The following is a 21,662-nucleotide window of genomic DNA, read 5'->3' on the forward strand; positions in this document are numbered from 1 at the left end:
AAGTACTGTTGCTCCCAAATAACTTTATTATTAAATATTAATACATATTTTAAATATTATTTATAGGATTAATTAAATTTTTAGTTTCTTATTTTTTTCATAATATTTTTTTTTAACTTTTATTCTTTTATTAATTTTTCATCATCATATTTAGTTCCTCTAAATTTTTTGGTTAAATAAGTATTTTGGTCCTCTAATTTATTATTTAAGTTTAATTTGATTCTTTAATTTTTTTAAATCGATTCAATTTCATACTTCAACCTAAATTTTAGTAAATCACACTTTTGTGGTGATTCAAAATCATCATTAAATAATTTTAAATCATCACAAAATATATATTTAAAAAAAATGAATCGATTTTAAAAATTAAAAAATTAAATTGAAGAAAAAAATTAAAAGACCAAATTATTAATTTAACCAAAATAATTTGTCCATTTTTAGTATCTCATTTATTTTTATTGTTCAAAAATAATCTCAAATATAAAATAAATAAGAGACTAAAAACAAATAATAAAAGTAAATAAGATAAACTTTTTTAGAAAAACTAAAATCAGTGAAAAAATTAATCAAAAACTATAAATTATATAAAAATTTGAAAGGATTAAAAATTTAATTAATCCTTATTTATATTATTATATCATTAATATAATATATACATTAGTTAAGGATAACAAAACAGTTTTATATGGGAAGTTACAGCCACCCTTGCTGCTGATGCACCGTGACATACAGTTAGTGACATATACAAGACAAATAATAAATAAATAGTAAGTAAATAAATCTCGTCTAAAGCTACAAAAACTGAGACTACACAATAAATTGTTTTTTTTCTTTTAGCCGTAGGGGTGTCATGGATTTTCCTGCCTCGTTTTCCGATCATATTATAGGCATCTCCTAACCTTTATTGGAATCCGTTGTTAAAATCAAAATTTTAGGTTTAAAAGTTTTTTTTTCCTCTCAGCTTTTTCTGATCATTTCTTTTCTTTGGTGAAAAAATCAATTTTTTCACTGTAAAATTCTAGAATCATGTGGGTTGGAGATTCATATTCCAAAAGAGAAATGCTCAGTAACTCTGATTTACCATGATAGTTAGCAGGATTTGCATGACATATCAATGGGGTGATTGATACATTTAACTGTTGTATCATAATCATAGCTAGCGGCAAATTTATTTGTTTGAAGAGAAAATACCTACTTCTTTTTACCAAGGTACACATAATTTTCAATAACCATCATTTTATACATGACATATCAAAAATAGAAAAGAGAAAAAGAAGCAAAATGCTGAGAGAACAGAGAGACCCTTGTACAATAGAGAATACAACCAAAACTAGAGAATTATTACTGTTATATACAATCTAATCACAAGAGGGTATCAATATCATGACATGTCAAAGCAACAGCTTTTAATACCATAACTCATTTGGCGACCAAATGACCATTCACAGAACAAAACAAATGTTACTGAAAGTGGGTATTGTGCAACTGAGAGAGGAAAAAGTGAGGCAGAAAGCAAGAGCATAAATAGCTGAAGATCGGTTCATTGATTTTACAACCACAGGGGCCAATCACTAAAGACATTGGATATAATGTCTCACTTTTTGAGACGCCCTTTTCTTCCCTCAACAAAAATATTAGCCCAAGCAAAAATAATAATGTTAATTTGTGGGGAACAAACAAAGTGAGACATATTATATTATAAAGCTGATCAAAATGGTGTCGTGGATTGTATTGATTTTACCCTCTTCCACACAACAAGCTGAATCCATGAAAAGTGAAAAAGGAGCAAAAGTGTGTTATCATGTTATGCTATGTTTCATACTTACATGTTCCACATTTTCTAACATTTTCTTGTTTCAAAAAAAATCTTGAGCTAATCATGGGATTAATTAGCAACCTTAAATTAGTAAAAAGGTAAAACATTGTGGGATGAGAAAATGGTTTATTGAAAACATGAATAATGACCCCACTCAGCCATCACATCCATCCAATCTAATCCATCACTATCAAGCAACAAGGGAGGGGAAGGTGATGCTAGGTGGGTGTGTGAGCGATTGATGCCATGGGAATTTGACACATCATGCTCGGATTTTGAGAGCACAGCCCCAACCTCGCAGGCTTTACATCAAATCAAATCATCTCTTCAATCTGCATGCTGAGGTCTTTCTCTCCACCCCACCCACCCCCCTTCTCTCTCACACACAATTTCCATCATTGGGCCATTTCTGCACTACCCAATTTCTCAATGTTACAACCATACCTTTTTTATATTTATTTTCACTATTATATAAAAAAAAACACACACACACACACAAACGCCCCAACTTGTGCAAAATGTAAACAACTAATGGACTAAACACCCACCATATCTCTCTTTTTTTTCTTCTTCCAAATCATGAAACCACTTTCTTCTAATAATAATAGTTCCAAAAAAAGCATAACCACAATTTAGTCGCAGGTCTCACCTACCTTCCAAGTGGCAACCTTTATGGCTTGAACATACGGTTCCTCATGTGAGGTCCCTCCCCTGTTACCGTCGAAATCAGAACCGGATCCGGGTCCACCCCACCCATCTCCAGAACCTAAAAAAAAACTGTCCTTTTTATATTTAATAATCCAAACTTTTTAATTAAATAACATGATGGGTGTGGCAAAAAAATTAAAAATAAAAACTTTGAGATGAAAAAATTGACAGTGAATGGTGGCAAGACAACACAGAAACTCATTGCAGATGGAGACACACTCCTTGTTTGTGATTGATATTGATTTTGATGGACATGGACATGGACTGAACCGGCCGGTCCAAGTCCAACACAGTGAACCCGGGTTTGGTGTCTGCTTCAGATGTAGACAAACGGTGAAGGTTGACTTTTTTTGAGGTAAAAATGAAAAAGGTTAAGGTGAAAAAGGTGTCTCATAAGTGTTGCTGTTCATGTTGCTGTGTTGTGAGTTCTTTTTTATTTTTTTAATATTTTTTTCTTAAAGGAACACAAAAAAGAAGAGAAAAGAGAGTGAAAGAAGACAACACGGCGCGTGAACCGAGAGAGATCTGAAATCGCGCGTGACGACAAAGCTTAGGTCATCCCCGCCGCCCTCCGGCTACGCGGTCACAGGGGTGCATGGGGTCATTCTTTATTTATATTTTATTTATAGCAAGCAATAATAGTGTCGAGTAAGTAATATTAATCGAATTTATGCATGTGTTTTTTTTATTAAAAAAAAAAGCTCGAATTTATTGATGTTTTTATAGGGATAATTTATTAATGTTAAAATTGCTAAAAAAATGAAACTTTTAAGATTTAGAGATCGAGCTGTTATTAGAAAAAAAACTAGTATTACTTTTTTTTCAAAATTTAAATATTTTAGAGTTTAATAAACATCAATAAACTTAATATTGTTAAGTTTATGAATTAATGGAGTAAGAAGTTGTTTTGGTTTTAATTAATAGTTTTGAATTTGAATTATCAGTATATAAAGCTGTTAGTTCTGGTTTCTCTTCTGTGTCAAACACATTGTTAAGCAGAATTTGTCACGAACCTATTGTTGGTATGAATGAATATGAGTTCAGGTTCCTTAAAATAGATTTTGAATTTGAGTCTTTATTAATAAAAAATAATTAAAAGAAAAGAACACACTTAAAGTAATATCCAAGCAGAATCTCTTGCAGTAAAAAGTACACATAGTTTTAATCCATTTTTGAAAACTAAACTTGCATTAAAATTTAGTGAAAAAGAAATGTAATATGAAGCGAATTAGTGTGATGTTTAATATAATTTGAGATGGTGTACTAAGATAAATAAAGAGAGAGAGAGAGAGAGGTAAGATTAATAATGTGGAAGTGGGTAGGTGGGATGACGTGTTAGATTGGATGGGATCGGTAATTGGTATGGGGCCATTTTGCGCCGTTTGATTAATTGATTGGGTGGCTCTACTTAGCTACCGTGTACGGAGTAGCAGTACCAACTTGTCGTGTGTCGGTCGACCAGTACTCACTCTGTTTCGTACAACCACACAAACACTGCACTGTTTCAAGGTCCAAATTAAGAATCAATTTCGTACTTCCAATGTTTGTCAAAACTCATTATTATATTTCAATACAATTCTTCTTTAAGGTTTAATATACTACATTTTAAATTTAACTAAGTTTTATTGTCTATACTTCTTTCTTATCATTTCCTAAATATTTTAGTCCCTCCTATTTTATACATCGGTCACTTCCAATTCAATCATCAAAATTAAAGAAGAATAATTAAGTAATTAAATATGTCTAAAAATAAAATAAGTTTCTAATTATATCTTTAACATAATTATATATCTAACTAATTTTATTAATAACTAATTAAATATTTAACCTAAATTGTCATCTCACATTCTTCCTCTTTCATGCTATTATTAATATTCATTCATTACTCTATTATCCCTATCAATGATTATGGACCAATAACAACTTTCAATCTCAATATTTCGCTTTCATCGCCTCAACAAACAATACATCAATAATCACTTCAGTATTTCCATCAATCAATATGAACCAATAAAGAAAAAGAATGAAGTATTTGAAGAAGTACTCATATGTTTATTAATTGCATGGAGTGAGAAGAGTGGATGAAACTGTGCATGGAAAATAAGTTTCTTTAATAAAGAAGTGTTGAAAATAATATAAAAGATAAAATTTAAAAAATTATTATTAATACGTTAGTTAATGACTTATAAATAGGACAAAATATTCCTTATAATATGTGATTAATGTATAGGACACGATCGGGGGACTATTATTCAAGATATTCAAAATATTTCAAAGTTTAAAAGCATATTTGAAAATCAGATGAAAAATTACTTTTTTAAAAGATCAAAATCTTTATTTTTATTTGTTAAATTTGTATTAAAATAAGTATTACAATAATTTTAACTGCAAATTTAATATACACTAAATTGAGGTTCTAAAAACTACTTTAGATAAACAAATCAATTTGTAAACCCTAGAAGTAGTAAAGTACAGTCCCTTCCAACATTTACTGTACAAAATAAATTGTACTTTTGAAAATACAAATCTAAACACCTCAGGTAATAATGTATATATGTTACGTTTAATGATTATCACGGGAATTAAACAGTATTGTCATATGCAATCTTCTTCCAACAAGTACTGTACAAAGTAAATTGTACTTTAAAAATAAAGTTTCAGCGTAATAACATAATGTGAGAGATGAAAAAGTTAATTGATACTACTATAAAGTTTCAACATAATACTGACAACGGTTGATGACGTTTTCATCTTGTCTCTTGACTTTTAAAACTCTATTTTTTATTAAATATTTTGTACATATTCAAATTCTCATATTTTAATTAATTTTTTTTAAGTAACTGTAAAATTATGTACCAAAAGTCTTGTAGATCTAAGGCTGTCAAAATGGATTCGATTATTGGGTCGACTAGATCTCATATGATAAAAAGTTGTGTTTTTGCTTCAATTTGAGTCCAAGTTAAATCTGGGACTTAGCTTGCATTTGTGCTGACAAAAATAAACTCTCATTATTTGTTACATGTAGCAGAATTAACTTTGTATTAAGTGGACCCCATTGTAGAAAACAAATAAGAAGTCACTATTACTTATAATGGTATTCTATTTCTCATTGTTTATTGGTGGTCTATTTTATTGTTTGATTTAAGAAAAATAAGTGAAAAATAAAATAAAAATAATATTGTAAAGTTATAAAAGTGCAATTTATAATATTATTTTTACTCTATTTCTCACTTATTTCTCTTAAATCAAATAACAAAATATATCTAATAAAAAGTGACCTTTACCTATAATGGTACTTTTATAATTTTACAATATTATTTTTACTCTATTTTTTACGCTATTTCTCTTAAATATATCACTCTGGTTATACTCTATTTCTTTCTTTTCAAATTATCTTTCTTCAAATTTTATTTACTCTAATTCTCTTTTTAAACCAAACACAACATAATAGATTAACTGAGGTAAAGGGATATTCTAAAACTGATTGTCAAATAGTCTAATTTCACTTTCATCCTTTTACCGATGCACCTCAGATGCGAAGCAATCAAGATGCTGAGAGGTTCCCGACATCGTCTTAAGGGCCTCCTTTCAATTTTCACTCTTTTATCTCCATCTTTAAATTAAATTCCAATTATTTAAAAACAAACGTCTGTAGTTAAATAACTTTATAATAATATTAATTTATTCATTTAAAATTTAAAATATAATATATATTTAATTATTATAAATTTTAATTTTATAAAGAAAAAACGTCTATCTTGTATAATACACAAATTAAATACTAATTCATATAAATAAATATATAAAACTGTATTATTAAGGATGTGTTTTTAAAAGTTCACAAGTAAATAAAAATTTAAATTTTTGGAATAGTAATAAGGGTTATACGGTTATACCCCTTTCCCGATAAAAAAGAAAGGCACATTGAGGTATAAATAAAATAAGTATACAATTTAGTATATAATAAAACACAAAAGATTACTAAAGAATTGTAGAAAAATAGGCTAAATATATTTTGCATATATTTCTTTCATTTTTTTCCTAAAAATAATTTTTATTTTACCAATATAGTATAAAAAAATTATATTATCATCTATTCATACATTATTAAATGTGACAAAATTTTAACTTTTAAAATAATTATTTCAAAATTCATATTAAAATAATTTATGACCACTTAAAAGTATAAAAGATTTTACATTCAAAATAATAAAAATTAAACTCATGTCTTTTAAAAAAAAAAACTCATATTATTAGAGGTGGCTAGATAATACACGTGAAGTCATAAACTTTAATATGGAATTCTTTACTTCCTTTAGTATGGGGGGGGGGGGGGGGGAGTCAACGTTTACTCAGGCCTGAACCAGTTAAAAATCTCTTACCATATATATACATCTTCCACTTTGTATACATAGCCCAAAAACAAATCCGTGGGATTTGAACCCTGCACCTCCCAAAAATTTTAAAATTCTAAATTATCCTTTTCATATTATATCATTTTAAAATATACGTTCTATAACAGTAAAAAATAACTTTTAAATTAAATTTTTCATAACAATAAAAAATAATTTTTTCTTCCAAAATAGATGTTTCATAACAATAAAAAATAACTTATATAATAGATGTTTCATAATAAAAAATAACTTCCAAGATAGACATTACATAACAGTAAAAAAAAATAGTTTCCTGAATAGGTATTTCATAATAGCAAAAAATAGTTTTCCCTTCCTGAATAGATGTTCCATAACAATAAAAAAAAATAACTTATGGAGTAGGCATTCCATAACAATAAAAAATAGTTTTTGAAATAAGTATTTCATAACAGTAAAAAAATAGCTTTTAAAACAAGTGTTTCATAACAGTAAAAAATAATTGTCTTCCAGAATAGGTGTACCATAACAATAAAAAATAGTTTTTGAAATAGGTATTCCATAACAACAAAATGATAGTTTGATATTTTCAAATATAAATGAGGGTGGTACGTGATACATATATGGGACTGTAAGATTCAAATCCCCAAACCCGTTATTTGGTTTGAAAAAAACAAATATTGATTAGGTATTGAAACTACTTTATGGCACTAATGGAAGTGCTAATAGCACTACCCATGTGGGTAGAGTTTTGCATTTTCTAAAATTACCCTTTTGAAGGAAACATGATTCAGTTGCACACTTGTAGAACAAAATCATGTTTTCATTGCACATATAAGGATAAAAAAATAACGAAAATACAATTTTGTTGTACACTATACAACAACGAAATTGTATTTTCATTGAGTAATTTTTTCACATTTCCACTTCATTTTTGTTCCTCTCCCAAAACGCTCTCTCTACTCTCTTAGAGTCTCAAGTCTCAACCCTCCCTTCAATATACTCCCTCTCTATAACAAAAAGAATAGGCTTCCCCCAAACAAGGGTTCACCATGGTGAGGGTGCACTCGTTGGAGGGGGGGTGGGTGAGATCGTTGATGGCGGAGTTGTTGTGGAGCGAGTTGAGGGAGGCAACAATGACAAACTCATTCTCGAATTCAGATGGGGGAGGGTGGTGCGGCATCTTGGGAGTTGTTGAACGAATAAGGGGAGAGGGGTGTGGGAAAATGGAACTAAGGGCTATTAGGTCATTTTAAATGGTTTGGTAGTGCCATTAGCACTTCTAGTAGTAACAATAGTAGTTCCCTTAGGTATCCATTTAAATTTTGAATAGGCCTCCAACCAAGTAGTTCGTCACTCACAAGAGCCCACGTAGTCATGGAACCCAACCAAGTATTCCATTTGGTATGTACAGCGCATATTTTTTCGCTTAAAATATTTCTGGACTGGGCCACTTTTATATCAGCCCATAATACACTCTTATTTAGTAAGAAAAAATAATTCTGCGCCTTTCTAATAAGACCTGTAAGGTTAGTATAACTAATTATCTTTAATTATAATTGCTCATTTTATTATTACTTGGAAAATTAGTTATACTCCAAAATATCTACCAACTTTAAATGTTACAATTTTTTTTATAAAAAGAACTTAATTAATTATCTTTAATAAGATCTCTAATTTTAATTAGTTGTTTTTTCAGACTCAGATTTAATATCTTATTTAAGAAAAAAGAAGCCTAAATTAACTCCACCTAATGCTGGTTCCTTATAGCTAAGCACGTCATATTCATTTATTTTCCTATTGAGTAAAAATAAGCCGCATCCCACTGCTTTTTTAAAAATAAAATAAAAAAACTTAAATTTTTTTTAATGTAATTTAGCGATTTTTCATTTTTGTTATTGTAAAATGTATTATTTTATCTATGTCTGCTTTAAACAACGTTTTAACAATTTAAAAAAAAATTGTTTTAAATAATAAAAAATAAGCCTTGGACGTGCTTCCTATTGTGTAAAAATTAAATAGCCGCACCCACCGCTTTTTTTTATTTTTAATTATAATTTAATTTTAATATTTGACTTGCAGTAGACTGACATAAAGAAATCCACTCTTCAATCTCAATCACACTCCTTTTTCTTCCACTCTTCTTCACTCAAATTTCAAGCCCTTCTCCTCTTTCTCACCCAATGGTGTTTTCTCCAGAGGTGATGTTAATGTAAATATCCGTAAACCATTTTGATCATTAGCTTAACACCAAAATGAATTGATCGTGTATAGGTTACTTGTCAAAGGACATGTTTTTTTGCCGCCCAACACGTGCTCCTGTTGTTTGCATGGCCCAAAGAAAGGCTTAAAGAAGCAGCAGTAAGAAAAAGGTAGCTACTAGCTAGCACCCCCATTTCTACAAAGTCCAATTTTTATGTGTGAACCAATCAATTGGCCATTCATTATTGCATTTGATACTTGCTACCTATTGCTGCGTTTTTTATTTGCCATTGTTTTTCCCTTTCTTCAATACTATGCCAAAAAGAACTTCTTACTAGTGAATTTGCCATGGCCTATGTGTGTGTTTGGATGAGCATTTGCAATTGATTTCATGTGATATTGATTTTGGTTAAAATAGATTTTTAAATGAAATGGTTTGTTTGAATGTTCTTATTCAAAAGAGCAAATTTGCTGAAACCCTTAAGATGAAATTTTCAACTAATTGCAAAAGTTACTTTTTTTTATCCATGGAATCGAACACAGGTATAAAATCCCTTGGTATAACAAAAGTTACTTTTATATCACTTTTAGTCAAACTGAGATTTGGAGGCAAAATCAATTTAATTTAATAACCAAATATCTATTAGCATGTTTGGTTCCACATCTCGAATGTATTAAGAAGCTAATAGTTATAGAGTGTGTCTGGATACTTGTTGATAACATGCGTATATAAGAAAAATTGCATCAGACTGACAAAAAGATGCAGAGCTACTCACATATGCTTGTAAAATCTTAACAAAATGGGAAGCCAAACATGTGGATAGCTTCCACATCTCAAATGTCATTTCTTCTTTCCCAACGGGTTTTTAAACACTTGTATCCATACTAAAATCAAGTTTGGCAGAAGACAAAATCAATTCTAATATTTCCCACCATAAAAACAAGCACACACTAGGGGTCTTAAGTATTTCATTTTCTTCACTAACTGTTTGCTTGTTCATCTGGATAACAAAGTTAGATTATTGTTGTTGTCATATAGAATAAGATCATTAGGCTTGTCTCAACGGCTGGGACTGGATTCTTTTATGCCATGAGGAAAAGCAGGAAAATGGACTAGCTTGAGCTGAAGAAATATGATCCAAAGGTAAAGCGCCATGTTGTCTTCAGAGAATCCAAATAAATTAAGCCTTCTTTGATGAATCAGGTTCAGACTATCTGCTGCTCAAGTTGTCAAATCTTCGCTGATTCATTGATTTTATTTCTAAACAAGAATATATATAAACATTGATAGCCAATTTAATCTTTTGTTATGTTATTCACTTCATTTCATTTCATTTGAGCTTCTTTCTGCCTCTTTGTTGCTATCATTGTGTGTGTATTTAGTGTCTTTGTGTTGGAGTGTCTATATTGTTTCGACTTTTGAGTATTAGATTTTGTGCTTTATATTTTATAACTATCCAAATTTAAAAAGTCTAAAATTAAACCGATTATATTTGGTTCCAACTTCCAACAAAACTCAAGCTGCTAAGCTGAACTACATAGTTGAAGGAAATATTGTCAATCTTTTTTCCAATTGGACCAACATTGTAAGACCCCAAAGAATAGTTGGCTCCCCTTAGATTATTCATTGTTTTCATGCTCTCTATGTTCATGGAATTTATAAGTTTATCCATCCTGAGCTCTCTGACATCATTCACTTTTTCAAAGTGATCATGAATCATGATGAAAGCCTGTATGGTCCCTCTCCATTCCTTTCCATTTCTTCTCATGTTTGTCATACTCCATGTCTCCATCCATATAATCCCATTTCATGTATAGCTTCAATACCAAGTTGTAAACATCTGCATCCATTTCTCTCCCTCCTCTCCAAAACCTGAAAACTTGCTATGGCTCCATCAAGGACTTTAGCTAGTAACAATGAGTAACAGCATCAAGCAAGCAACTCGTCCATGGCATCCACTAGTTCATACACCTCCATTTTCCTTATCTTGCACATGTACATAATAAGCAAATTGTAAGTAGCCACATTGGGTTGACAACCTCGCCCATTCATGTCATGGAAAATCATCAAAAGCCTCAAGAATCCTCTTCTTGAAACAAATAGCACCAATGATGTAGTTGCATGTCACAACATTCATTTACATCCCACATGCCAGATCGACATGTGAGCATTGCCGAATTTTCCCATTCTTGGTGTGTGTTTGTTCTCACGTCGATAACAATGTATTTGGTTTCACTTCTAAGATGTGATTTTCCATATTTACTGAGAAGCTAATAGTTATAACTTTCACCTCTCAATGTACGATTTCTTATTTTTTAACGAATTTCCAACTACTCTAGAAAAATTCACATCAAATACAATAAATAACCAGAAGTTACTCTCACTAGCTTCTCATTTGATGTGAATCCTTTGTGATTTGACGTTGAACCAAATAAGCTATTGGTCCTTGCTTTAATGAACGTGACATATGTATTTCCACAACCTCTTCCTTGAGAACATTAAATGAAAAGGACTGAGAAGAGTGTTTTCTTCAAATATGGATCTTAGACATGTAATATCAATGGGGGTTTTTGTTTCAAAACCAATCCAAATTAACAACTCTGGTCACCTCTACCATGTTTGAGGTTGCATCTCCCAACTAGTGCATTGGAACTGGCATACATCACCTCAAACTCAAAGTAAACCATGCCCCAACAATTAGTCGCTCCTCCTACTGTCTGTGGTGTGATATTTGCCCCTCCCCTTGTTAATGGTGATATAAAAATTTTGTGGATATTGGCATATTTGTGGTTGTAATATTAAGATTATGATATTGGCATAACTGTTTTGGGTCAGAAATATTAATTCTTCTATAGATATTGTTTCGGATATAATCGCATTAAGTGGGTAATGTAGTTCTATGATAATACTCTTTTACTCTTTTCTTTTACAAAGTTTTGTAGTAATAAGTGGACTAATCTAAAATGATTTCATTTTCTAAATGGAATCAACTCATGTGTTTGGACCAGTGCTTTTAATGCGTGTATATCCTAATATTTCCATGTCCGACCAGAGTAAAGTTTCCAAATTAATTACTAATGATATCAAGAATCAAGTAAGAGATCTTAAGAAAAAAAGAATCAACTGGGAGAAAGAAATACCTTAGCAAAGTTAGTTTACTATAAGTTAAAGCATATTCAAGAGAGGAGATTCACTCATTTGTTATACTTATCATAACATAGATATTTACTTATCATACATAATATTGGTTTTTAAAATTAGAAATATAGAAATAGTTTGAAAGTGCAGGGTATATGCTTCATCTTTAGTATATCTTTCTTTACACATATTTAGCTTTTCTAGAGGGGTAAGCGTTTGAAAATTCATACATTGTTGTTTTAAGTTTGAAGGGGTTGTAAGGTTTATGTGTTGACAGTGGAAGAATTAAGCCATTGTAAACTTCAACATTTGTATTATGGCACTGCTTGTGAATATATATATATATATATATATATATATATATATATATATATATATATATATATATATACCAACCTTAGTTTGTACAACTAGCATTTAAAATATGGAAGGTTTGCTAATGCGTTGGGATAAGAAGTCAAGGATCCGAAATAATCTCATTTTAAGCAATTGGGAGTAAAACTTTGTAACTTAAACTTGTAGAGTTATTCTCTAAGTAGACATTCACTAACAGTATCATCAACATGTCCTTGGCATCATGTTTGGTAGTGTTGAAGATGCTTCCTTAATCTCTTTTTTTCTCCAAAAATATATTGAATGTTTAATCTCCTACTTACTAAACGAGTTATCTTCTAGCTAGCCTTAATTAAGTGGTTACATATATGTTGTAGATAAATGTAACCGTTTATCAGTTTAGTAGTGCTTATTTGATTAATAAATGGTAAAATCGTGTGAATGTATGTTAACGAGGGACGCATAATTTATGACAATTTATGAGAAAGTGATTCGTGCATTTAGTATGACTAACTAAAAAACAAGTTACAATAAATCCATGACAATAATCTAATTCCTAATTGTTTCAAAATATAGAATTTATGTTATAGCTACGCCCATAAGATCATTCTCCCTATACGGGAAACGTTCTCTAAATGCATGATATAAGCCAATCTGAATATCAGTATCGTCTTAAATTTGGAGGTTCTTTGTCACATCAACCGTTAAAATTAGATTTAGAAACAAAACAAACATAATTATTATTCTTTTAAAATTAATACATGGATATATCATCACGTCTCTTACCATTAATAATATTTGGATTTGGATAGCTCATAGCTCTTGCTGCTAAATTCAGCAATATGTCAATTTCAATGATTTATATTTGATTACTTAGATTGCAATTTTGTGTCAAACTTCCAAATTAATCAGTTACTAAAAGTTTAAAACTGCAAAAACAGAGATTAGACCTAGAAAATTGAGACTGAGAACTCAATATTTTAAAAAAGAATCACAAGAAATTAGAATTTTATACTTTTATTTTTGTTAGAAGCAAAATATCCCCATATTCTCGTAGAGATCATGGAAATAGATATTGTTTCTTCCCATTTCTATATAAAATCATAGATTATTATCAATTTTCATTTAAATGCAAGGAAAAGATATGAAAAATATCCCATAGATTATGTGTGAATTCATGAAGGAAAAAAAATCCAGCATATAAATTCAAAAATAAATGTAACTATACAAAAGTATGTGCAGTCTTCTTTTCTCAAGAGTTTATTATCTCTTTTGTTAATAAACTTTTTCAAAATTCTAGTTTGAATCCTTAATCTAAATTTTGATGAACGGTGAAAGTTCATGAGCTTTTTCTCTATTATCACTTTGTCTCTATTGTATAATATTGACCTGTTAGACCTATCACATCATTAAAAAATCTAGTAGAACAATTAGATGTATTTTTAAAAAAAAATTATATTTTTAATTCCTCATTTATTTATTACAAGTGTTGATGTTATACTAATCGATAAGAAATTAAAGACAATTTATCTAAAGAAAATACACATGATTATATGTCATCAAATTCCTTAATAATGTGTTAGGCAATTAAATTGTTAACATTATTGTTGTGTCATCAAAATATTATTATTTGATAACAAAACTAAAATAATAAAAAAAATTGAAGATCTTTGATAGGTCAAACAAAATCAATGTATTTTGATTGGATGTCCCATTGGCCAAAAGGGTTGACAGGTCTACAATATGAAGACTCGTGAGTTTTATGTGTCTAAGGACGTAATATTTTATGAGCATATATTGCCTTATGTTCAAGAAAAGGATGGTGCAAACCTTTTTCTTGACAATTTGCAGAATGACATTTTTCCTTGATGGTTTGCGACGGCATTAATTTGTGGGATCAAATGACAGCATGAATGCAGTCTAATATACTAAATTTGGAAGAAGAAACACAACCAGCAGCAATTGAAGAGAACACACACCAACCTATTGTCACGGTAAATTCAATAATAAATTAATGATAATATAAAATTAATTTTATAAAAAAGTAATTTTACTCATTATTTATTTTTGTTTTATGGAAAATAATTTAGGGTAATAATGATTTAAAAACTGTAGAATAATAGTATATTATATAATTATATGGAAGAAGAAGGAAGGGCGGCAGTACATGATGATATTTTTGGATGCCTAAGCGTGTCTCCCGCAAGGGATCCAAGGCACCACGTGTCACCCTTTCAGGCTCCGTCTTTCTGAGCCGTCCGATCTGATTTGACGGATTCAAACACGTTCGTTGTTCATTCCTGTGATCCATCTCACGCGGCGAGGAGGCGGAGCATGCCGACAAATGTCTATGCAACAATCGTCACACTCTCAACCTCAACCACTAACGCTGTAACGGCGTTACTTCACATGTCCGTTCCGTTAAAGCCAGACAGGGAAACGTCGTTAGTGGGGAGAAGAAAAACGCCGCCTCTTCGCTAGTTGTTTGTGTCAGTTCCACGTGTCGAGTCGCGGTGACAGCAACGTGGCCCCCTTCGCAATTATTAATGTTGATGGTGGGCCCCACCACCACGCTCTCTAATCGCGGCTGGGGCGGCGCGGCGCGGCGCTTTATAGAAGATGGGGTTGCAGCATGAACACAGTGCAGTCAACGCACCTCGTTGACCGCGCCAAAATGTTTTCACAAGTTGGTTCTTTATTTTATTTTTTTCGTTCCACCACCACCCACGTGTAAGGAGCGTTCGAACACGCGCTTTTTCTGATAGTACTAAAGTGTGTGGACCACTTTTTTGCTACACGTGTAACCGCTTTTTTATTTTTTATGTTTTTTCCCTCTCGGGTTAGCTCTCGCTGTCATATTTTAATGGAGGACCTCTTATCTCTGCGACCTTTTCTCCTTACGTACATACTATAAGTTGATTTTGTTTATTGAAAATTGAAGAGAATCGGAAATTTCTGTTGATTCATTTCCTTCTACAAACATTTCAGCTGTGAGTACATGCCTATTATTTTTACTTATTTAGGATTTTGGTTTGTATTAATAATAATTGATTGATGGAAAACAGTTCTGAATTTAAAGTATTTTAACAGACTAAATGTTTATTGAGATAAAAATAAGTATAATTGAGTGTCGTTTTTATAACTTATCATAAATACTACAAGTAGGAAAAAAAATCTTTGTTTTTATTTTTTTTTACATAAACAAGCATACTTCATTTCATTTATAATAGGCAAATGAATGCAAGATGAAATCACATCAAATACATGGGAGCTAACATAAAAGTTTGATACTTTATTTAGACTATGAGCAAACATAATTTATTTGTCTTCTAATAAAACTATCCACATAGTTTTGAACATGATTAGGACTAAATAGATTTGTACTTCTAAAAAATGAAACCAAGTTCAATATGAAAGATCATATTTTGCATAAAACCATCAACAACAGAGACTTGCAGTCCAGTTCAATAATAACATCTGTCAAACCAATCCACAAGGATTATATTTTGCTGTTAAACTTGATTAAATCTAGAAAATACATTTAAAATTTATTATTATTAATCTATTGAATTATTAATTATTCACTAGAGAATATTAAATAAATAATGCAAATGCAAAATATGAAAGGGCACATTCAACTTCTTAAGTTTTAATTTAATTCCTTATAAAAATATTTCTTTGATTTCCATCCTATGATTTATAAAATCATTGTTTTAGTATCTTTTGTCTTGTAATATTTATTGATTATTTATGTGTTTAATGAAAAGTCAAGTAACTATTCTCATTGATAACCACTAGTGTGTTGAGTATTTTTTTTTTGTCAATTCTTAAAATAAATATTGTATATCCATCCTAAAATAAATACTATAATTCATATTATGAAGGAATTTGTGGGAAAAAATATTATTCCAAAAAATGGAAGAATAGAAATTTTTTTAAAAAATTAATTAGAATAAGAATAAAAACAAAAACTCACTTATTTTACAAATAAAGATAATCATTTGAATTTGACAGAGAGAAAAAAAGTCAAAATTTCCTCATTTTTAACTACTAAACTAAAAGAATAATTAAGATAAAAAAGGGGGGAATGAAAATAAAGAGTGTAGTGAGGTGGCAGGAGAGGAGTGGTGAGAAGCAAGGTTCGTGTAAGGGAAGCCACGTTGAGTGGGAAGCACGCGCGTGGGGAGCGTAACAATAAAGACGCATGCACACGGTGTGGTTTCTCTCTCTCTCCATCTAGGGCTATAAAACCCACTCCAACACCCTTTATTCCCCTCAGACATTGTCTCAATCCCACACGCTTCCTACTCCTCCCTTTCACCACTTTTCTGCTCCCCCTTGAGAAAGAATTTGAATCATCAAAATTAAAAACTCGCACCAACAATGGCCCCAAGAGACAGCCGAGCCACCGCGTTCGCCGGACCAGGCCCAGGCCCATCACCGGCCCACAAAGAGATCCGCTACCGAGGCGTCCGGAAACGCCCCTGGGGCCGCTACGCCGCCGAGATCCGCGACCCCGGCAAGAAAACGCGCGTCTGGCTCGGCACCTTCGACACAGCCGAGGAAGCCGCTCGAGCGTACGACACCGCAGCGCGTGAGTTTCGCGGTGCCAAGGCCAAGACCAATTTTCCGACACCCTCGGAACTCATCCTTAACAACAACATTCGCAGTCCCAGCCAGAGCAGCACCCTCGACTCTTCCTCTCCCCCGTCACCGCCACCGCCGCTTGACCTTACCCTAACCCCTCTCTCCGTGGCCGTCACCGTCTTCCCGGTGGCTCGTCCGGTTCTATTCTTTGACGCGTTCGCGCGTGCGGACGCCATGATCGCCGTCTCCCGCCGCGAGATGTGTGGCTTTGAACGCCCCGCCGCTGATTTCCGCCGTAACGACTCCGATTCCGATTACAACCGCCGCGTGCTCCTTGATCTTGACCTGAACGTGCCTCCTCTCCCGGAGGTTGCCTGATTCATGCAGGGAGATCTGGTTTTCCGCAATTTTTTTCGTACTACTTTTTTAAGCATCTGGGAACACTACTACGCATTTTTTTGTGACGAAATTGCCCTCGAGAAATTATAGTGTTACGGAGAGGGAGCAGCAGCTAAGTGTGAGTAGTGGATGACATGATGCTCGGAATTGTTGTTGACCATTTTGTGATGAAGATATAATCGGCACGTTATGTAAATACACGTTATAACCGAAAAGCAAACGCGCTTTTTCTTGCTTTTTTTTGCAACTGAGAACTTAACAGAGTATCTCATGGTTGTTTCTGTAATTTCTCAAAATATATAAATATTTCCATTTCCATCCTTTTATTATTAATATTTATGTTATCCAAGAAACAACGGTATCCGTAACCTTATCCATTGTGCGTTTTCCGATTAATCTATCGGGCAAAATTAGATATGTAATTTATTTAAGGTAAATGTTAGTAAGTATTTTTAGAATATGGATATAAGAATTAAAAGAATATTTTATTGAAATACACAATATTAGATCGATTATCAACTTTTTTATAATGAATATTTTTTTAATTCTTTAACTAAGTCAGATTTTTTTTAACGTAGCCTTGAGTTTGTTTTTTTATTTTAATTTTCTTCCGGTGCGCTGTTGGATTTGGTTGGTTGAGATCTGACAGACATGTCGCCGGCATTGTTGCGCGTTTGATTAGGTTTTTGTCGTGGGGGCCTCTCCACATATTACTTGATTGGTTTGTTCTTTATCCCTATACTAGACATTCGGCTACGCAGGCGTTGCTATTAACCCTATACTAAAATTAAAATACTTTCACGTAAAAAATTATAAAGAAAAACAAAAAAAAAACTTAAATATTGCTTTCGTGGTGTCACCGTGGGTCCCACTTGGTTGCAAGTTTTTTAACCGGATTCAAAATTGAATTAGTGAGGATTAAGTCGTTTTACATTGCAACTGAATTATGATAAAACAATATAATATATTTTAAAGATACGGTCGATTTTAAATTTCTAATCTGTGTAAGTTGTTGTAACCAGTGAATCCGATTCGATTTTTTAAGCATTATTTCAAAGATGGAGAGAGAGAGAGAAAAAGGAGGTTTTGCAGGTTCATGATGAGTAGCGTGGATACTTGATGAGAGATCAGAGGGTGCCCTCGTGATTCGCGTGATGGCTTATCCCGTTGTAGCGTGGATCTGAACGGCATATTTTAAATCCTACGGCTAGGAGTGCGTGTGGGTCCACCGAGTGGAAGGGACGCACTCATTCGTTTCTTGTTGAGAATTCTTCTATTCTTGTTTGTTTATTGGTAATGATTAAATTAATGTGGGATTAGTAAATTAATGTGGAATTGCAGCGCAAGCGGCACCGACGGCGAATCAGAAGCGAAGAGGAGGTGGGGCCCACGTGGGGATTCCGTGTTGACTAAGTGGGTGTCGGAGTTCCTGTTGTCTTCACGTGATGTTTCTGCGCCCCCATCTTTCTTGTGTCTCCACCTTTTCCAACTCTTTCTTTCTTCTTCGCCTTTTCCAACTCTGTGTTGTGATGCCTCCTTTTTTTACTAACTTTTTTAAATTATCAAAGAAAAAACCTCACTGTATCAATAATAATGCTACATACTACTAATAATGAAAGAATAACACCATTCCAACTACACTAACAACTAGTAGTAATAATCAATCAATTTTTGTTTTGCAAAAACGATTTTCCTGCCTGCCTTAAATTTGTTCTGGTGCATTTTTTTAAATAGTTCTCCTCCGTTTTTTTTTAATAAAAATACTCCTCCGTTCTACTTTATAAGACATTAAAAATACTGTTTTAAATTAGTTATCATTTTATAGACTAAATAAAACATTAAATATATTTTTCTATGGAATTTTTTTTTTTATCATCATATGCTAGTTTTGTTCAAAATAAAATTCCAACTCCGTACCCTCTTTTCTCTTCTTTCTCCCTAGGATCATAAATTTCCTATTTTCAACCATTCGACCAATTATAAATCTTCCTTCACCCTTATATTTCGTTGGGCTTTCATATTAATAACAAAAAAGACACATTGTCAGATTTTTGAAGAAATTTTATTTTCATTTACAAAATTCAAGACTATACTTTTCTCCTAATATTTAATTAATTTATACATGTGTTATGGAGTGAAAAGAATAAAAGAAAAAAAAATAGAAAACTCAATAACTATTTTATTAAAATAAAAAAATACTTGAATTTCTATAAATTTATGCATATTGTTTAATCAACCCACCAAGTTAAATCCTTTAGTTAATAAGTTTATATTTAACTTTTTTTAATCAACAAATATTAATTTTCGTTAAAAGAAACTCTTTCATTTTCTCTTAATCATTGGATCTATTTTATATCTCTTAACCATTCAATCCACCTTATATTTATTACGTTTATATTTGATTTTTCTTAAAATAATTTAAAATATGATTCAAGTAATAATTTTTTACAATTTTGTTCAAGTTCAACTTTGAAAAATGCACATAGAAAACGAGATACGCTATAAACAGCAACAAATGTATAGTATGCATAACATTTTTTTTAAAATAATTAGAGAAATCTGACAGCTATATATATGCATTTATAAGACAAAACAAATATACTACCAATATTATTTTCCAATATTATTAACCAAAAACAATGTACACATGTCTCATTGAGAATTTAGTGGGAAATACACAAATACAGTTTCTTAAGACAATGTTTTTTTTTTTTTGGATTTACTCTCTCTAGAATGTGGAGTTCAATCTCGATACTTGATGTTTTTTTTAATATTTAAACTTTTTTACTAAATTACAATTTTGTCCCTCTTTTAATTTTAATCTATGATTTTGATTTTTCTTTTTGAAAAATCCTGTTTTTTTGTCCAAACCTCAATTTGGTATATGTTTTATTTTTTAAAATTTTGATTCATTTAAACTCAAGATTTAACGTACTCAATTAATAGCATAAAAAATGAAAATTATATCAAAATTACAAACTTTCTAAGATAGAAAGACCAAAATAATGAAAAATAAATAAAAAACCAAAATTACACATAAAAATTTAATGAAAAAAAATTGCAATTTAGTCCTATGTGTTGGATTCAATTGGAATCCATCACTCACCAACAGAGAGAAGAAGGTTGAGAAAAATTGAGAGGAACTGAATCTTTATTGATGAAATGAATTGATTACAGCTACAGCTCATTTTCTGAAGTATATATTATATGACTCCAGGTGTAATTCTGTTACACCTATAACAAACTCAAAACAGAAAAAATAGTATATAAACTGAAATGCACTATATCAATTAATATCTATCTGTGATGCTATCAGGTGCTACTAGCACCATGTGACTTTATTTGAATTACCCAAAATACAACACTTCCCCTTAATTCAAATCTTCAAAACAAATGACTCCAATCTCTTCCCTTAGCTTTATGAATCTGTCTGGTTTAACAGCCTTGGTTAGCAGGTCTGCTAACTGATCTTCAGTGGGACAGTAAATCAATTTCAGAACTCCATTATTCACTTGTTCTCTGATGAAATGAAACCTTGTTTCGATGTGCTTGCTACGCCCATGTGAGACTGGGTTTTTAGCAAGACTAATTGCTGATTTATTATCTATCAGTAATGACAGTGGCATCTGTACTTCACATTTCAACTCATCAAGCAGTGATTTCAACCAAATTGCTTGACAAGCAGCAAAGGAACCAGATATATACTCTGCCTCACAGCTTGAGAGAGCAGTAACTTGTTGTTTCTTTGAGCTCCAAGACACAGCAGCTCCACCAAATTTGAACAAGTAACCAGATGTGCTTCTCCTATCTGTCCTGTCCCCACACCAATCAGCATCTGAGTAACCAATCAATTTCATCTCAGCACCATCAACACTACTTGGAAACATCACACCATACTGCATAGTTCCCTTCACATACCTTAGAACCCTCTTGGCAGCCAAGAAATGAGATTTCTTTGGCCTATTCATGAATTTACTCAGCACGCCTACGGCATAACAGATATCTGGTCTGCTATTGCAGAGGTATCTCAGTGAGCCTACCAACTGTTTGTAACCAGTTGGATCAACACCTTCTTCCTCAGGCTTGTCTTCAAGCTTCTGGTTTGTTT

At 31.7% G+C, this 21,662-nt stretch overlaps 1 protein-coding gene across 1 annotated transcript; it reads left to right on the top strand.

Annotated features, from left to right (window-relative positions):
- The first annotated feature begins 16,845 nt into the window (after positions 1 to 16,845).
- Positions 16,846 to 17,872, top strand: ERF6 (ethylene-responsive transcription factor 6). Its single transcript, NM_001249707.2, has one exon. It carries the CDS (start codon positions 16,952 to 16,954, stop codon positions 17,531 to 17,533), a length of 582 nt encoding a protein of 193 aa, NP_001236636.1. The 5' UTR covers positions 16,846 to 16,951; the 3' UTR covers positions 17,534 to 17,872.
- The last annotated feature ends 3,790 nt before the right edge of the window (positions 17,873 to 21,662 follow it).

The sequence above is a fragment of the Glycine max genome, chromosome 12 (genome assembly GCF_000004515.6).
Source record: "Glycine max cultivar Williams 82 chromosome 12, Glycine_max_v4.0, whole genome shotgun sequence".
Classification (NCBI taxonomy): Eukaryota; Viridiplantae; Streptophyta; class Magnoliopsida; order Fabales; family Fabaceae; genus Glycine; species Glycine max.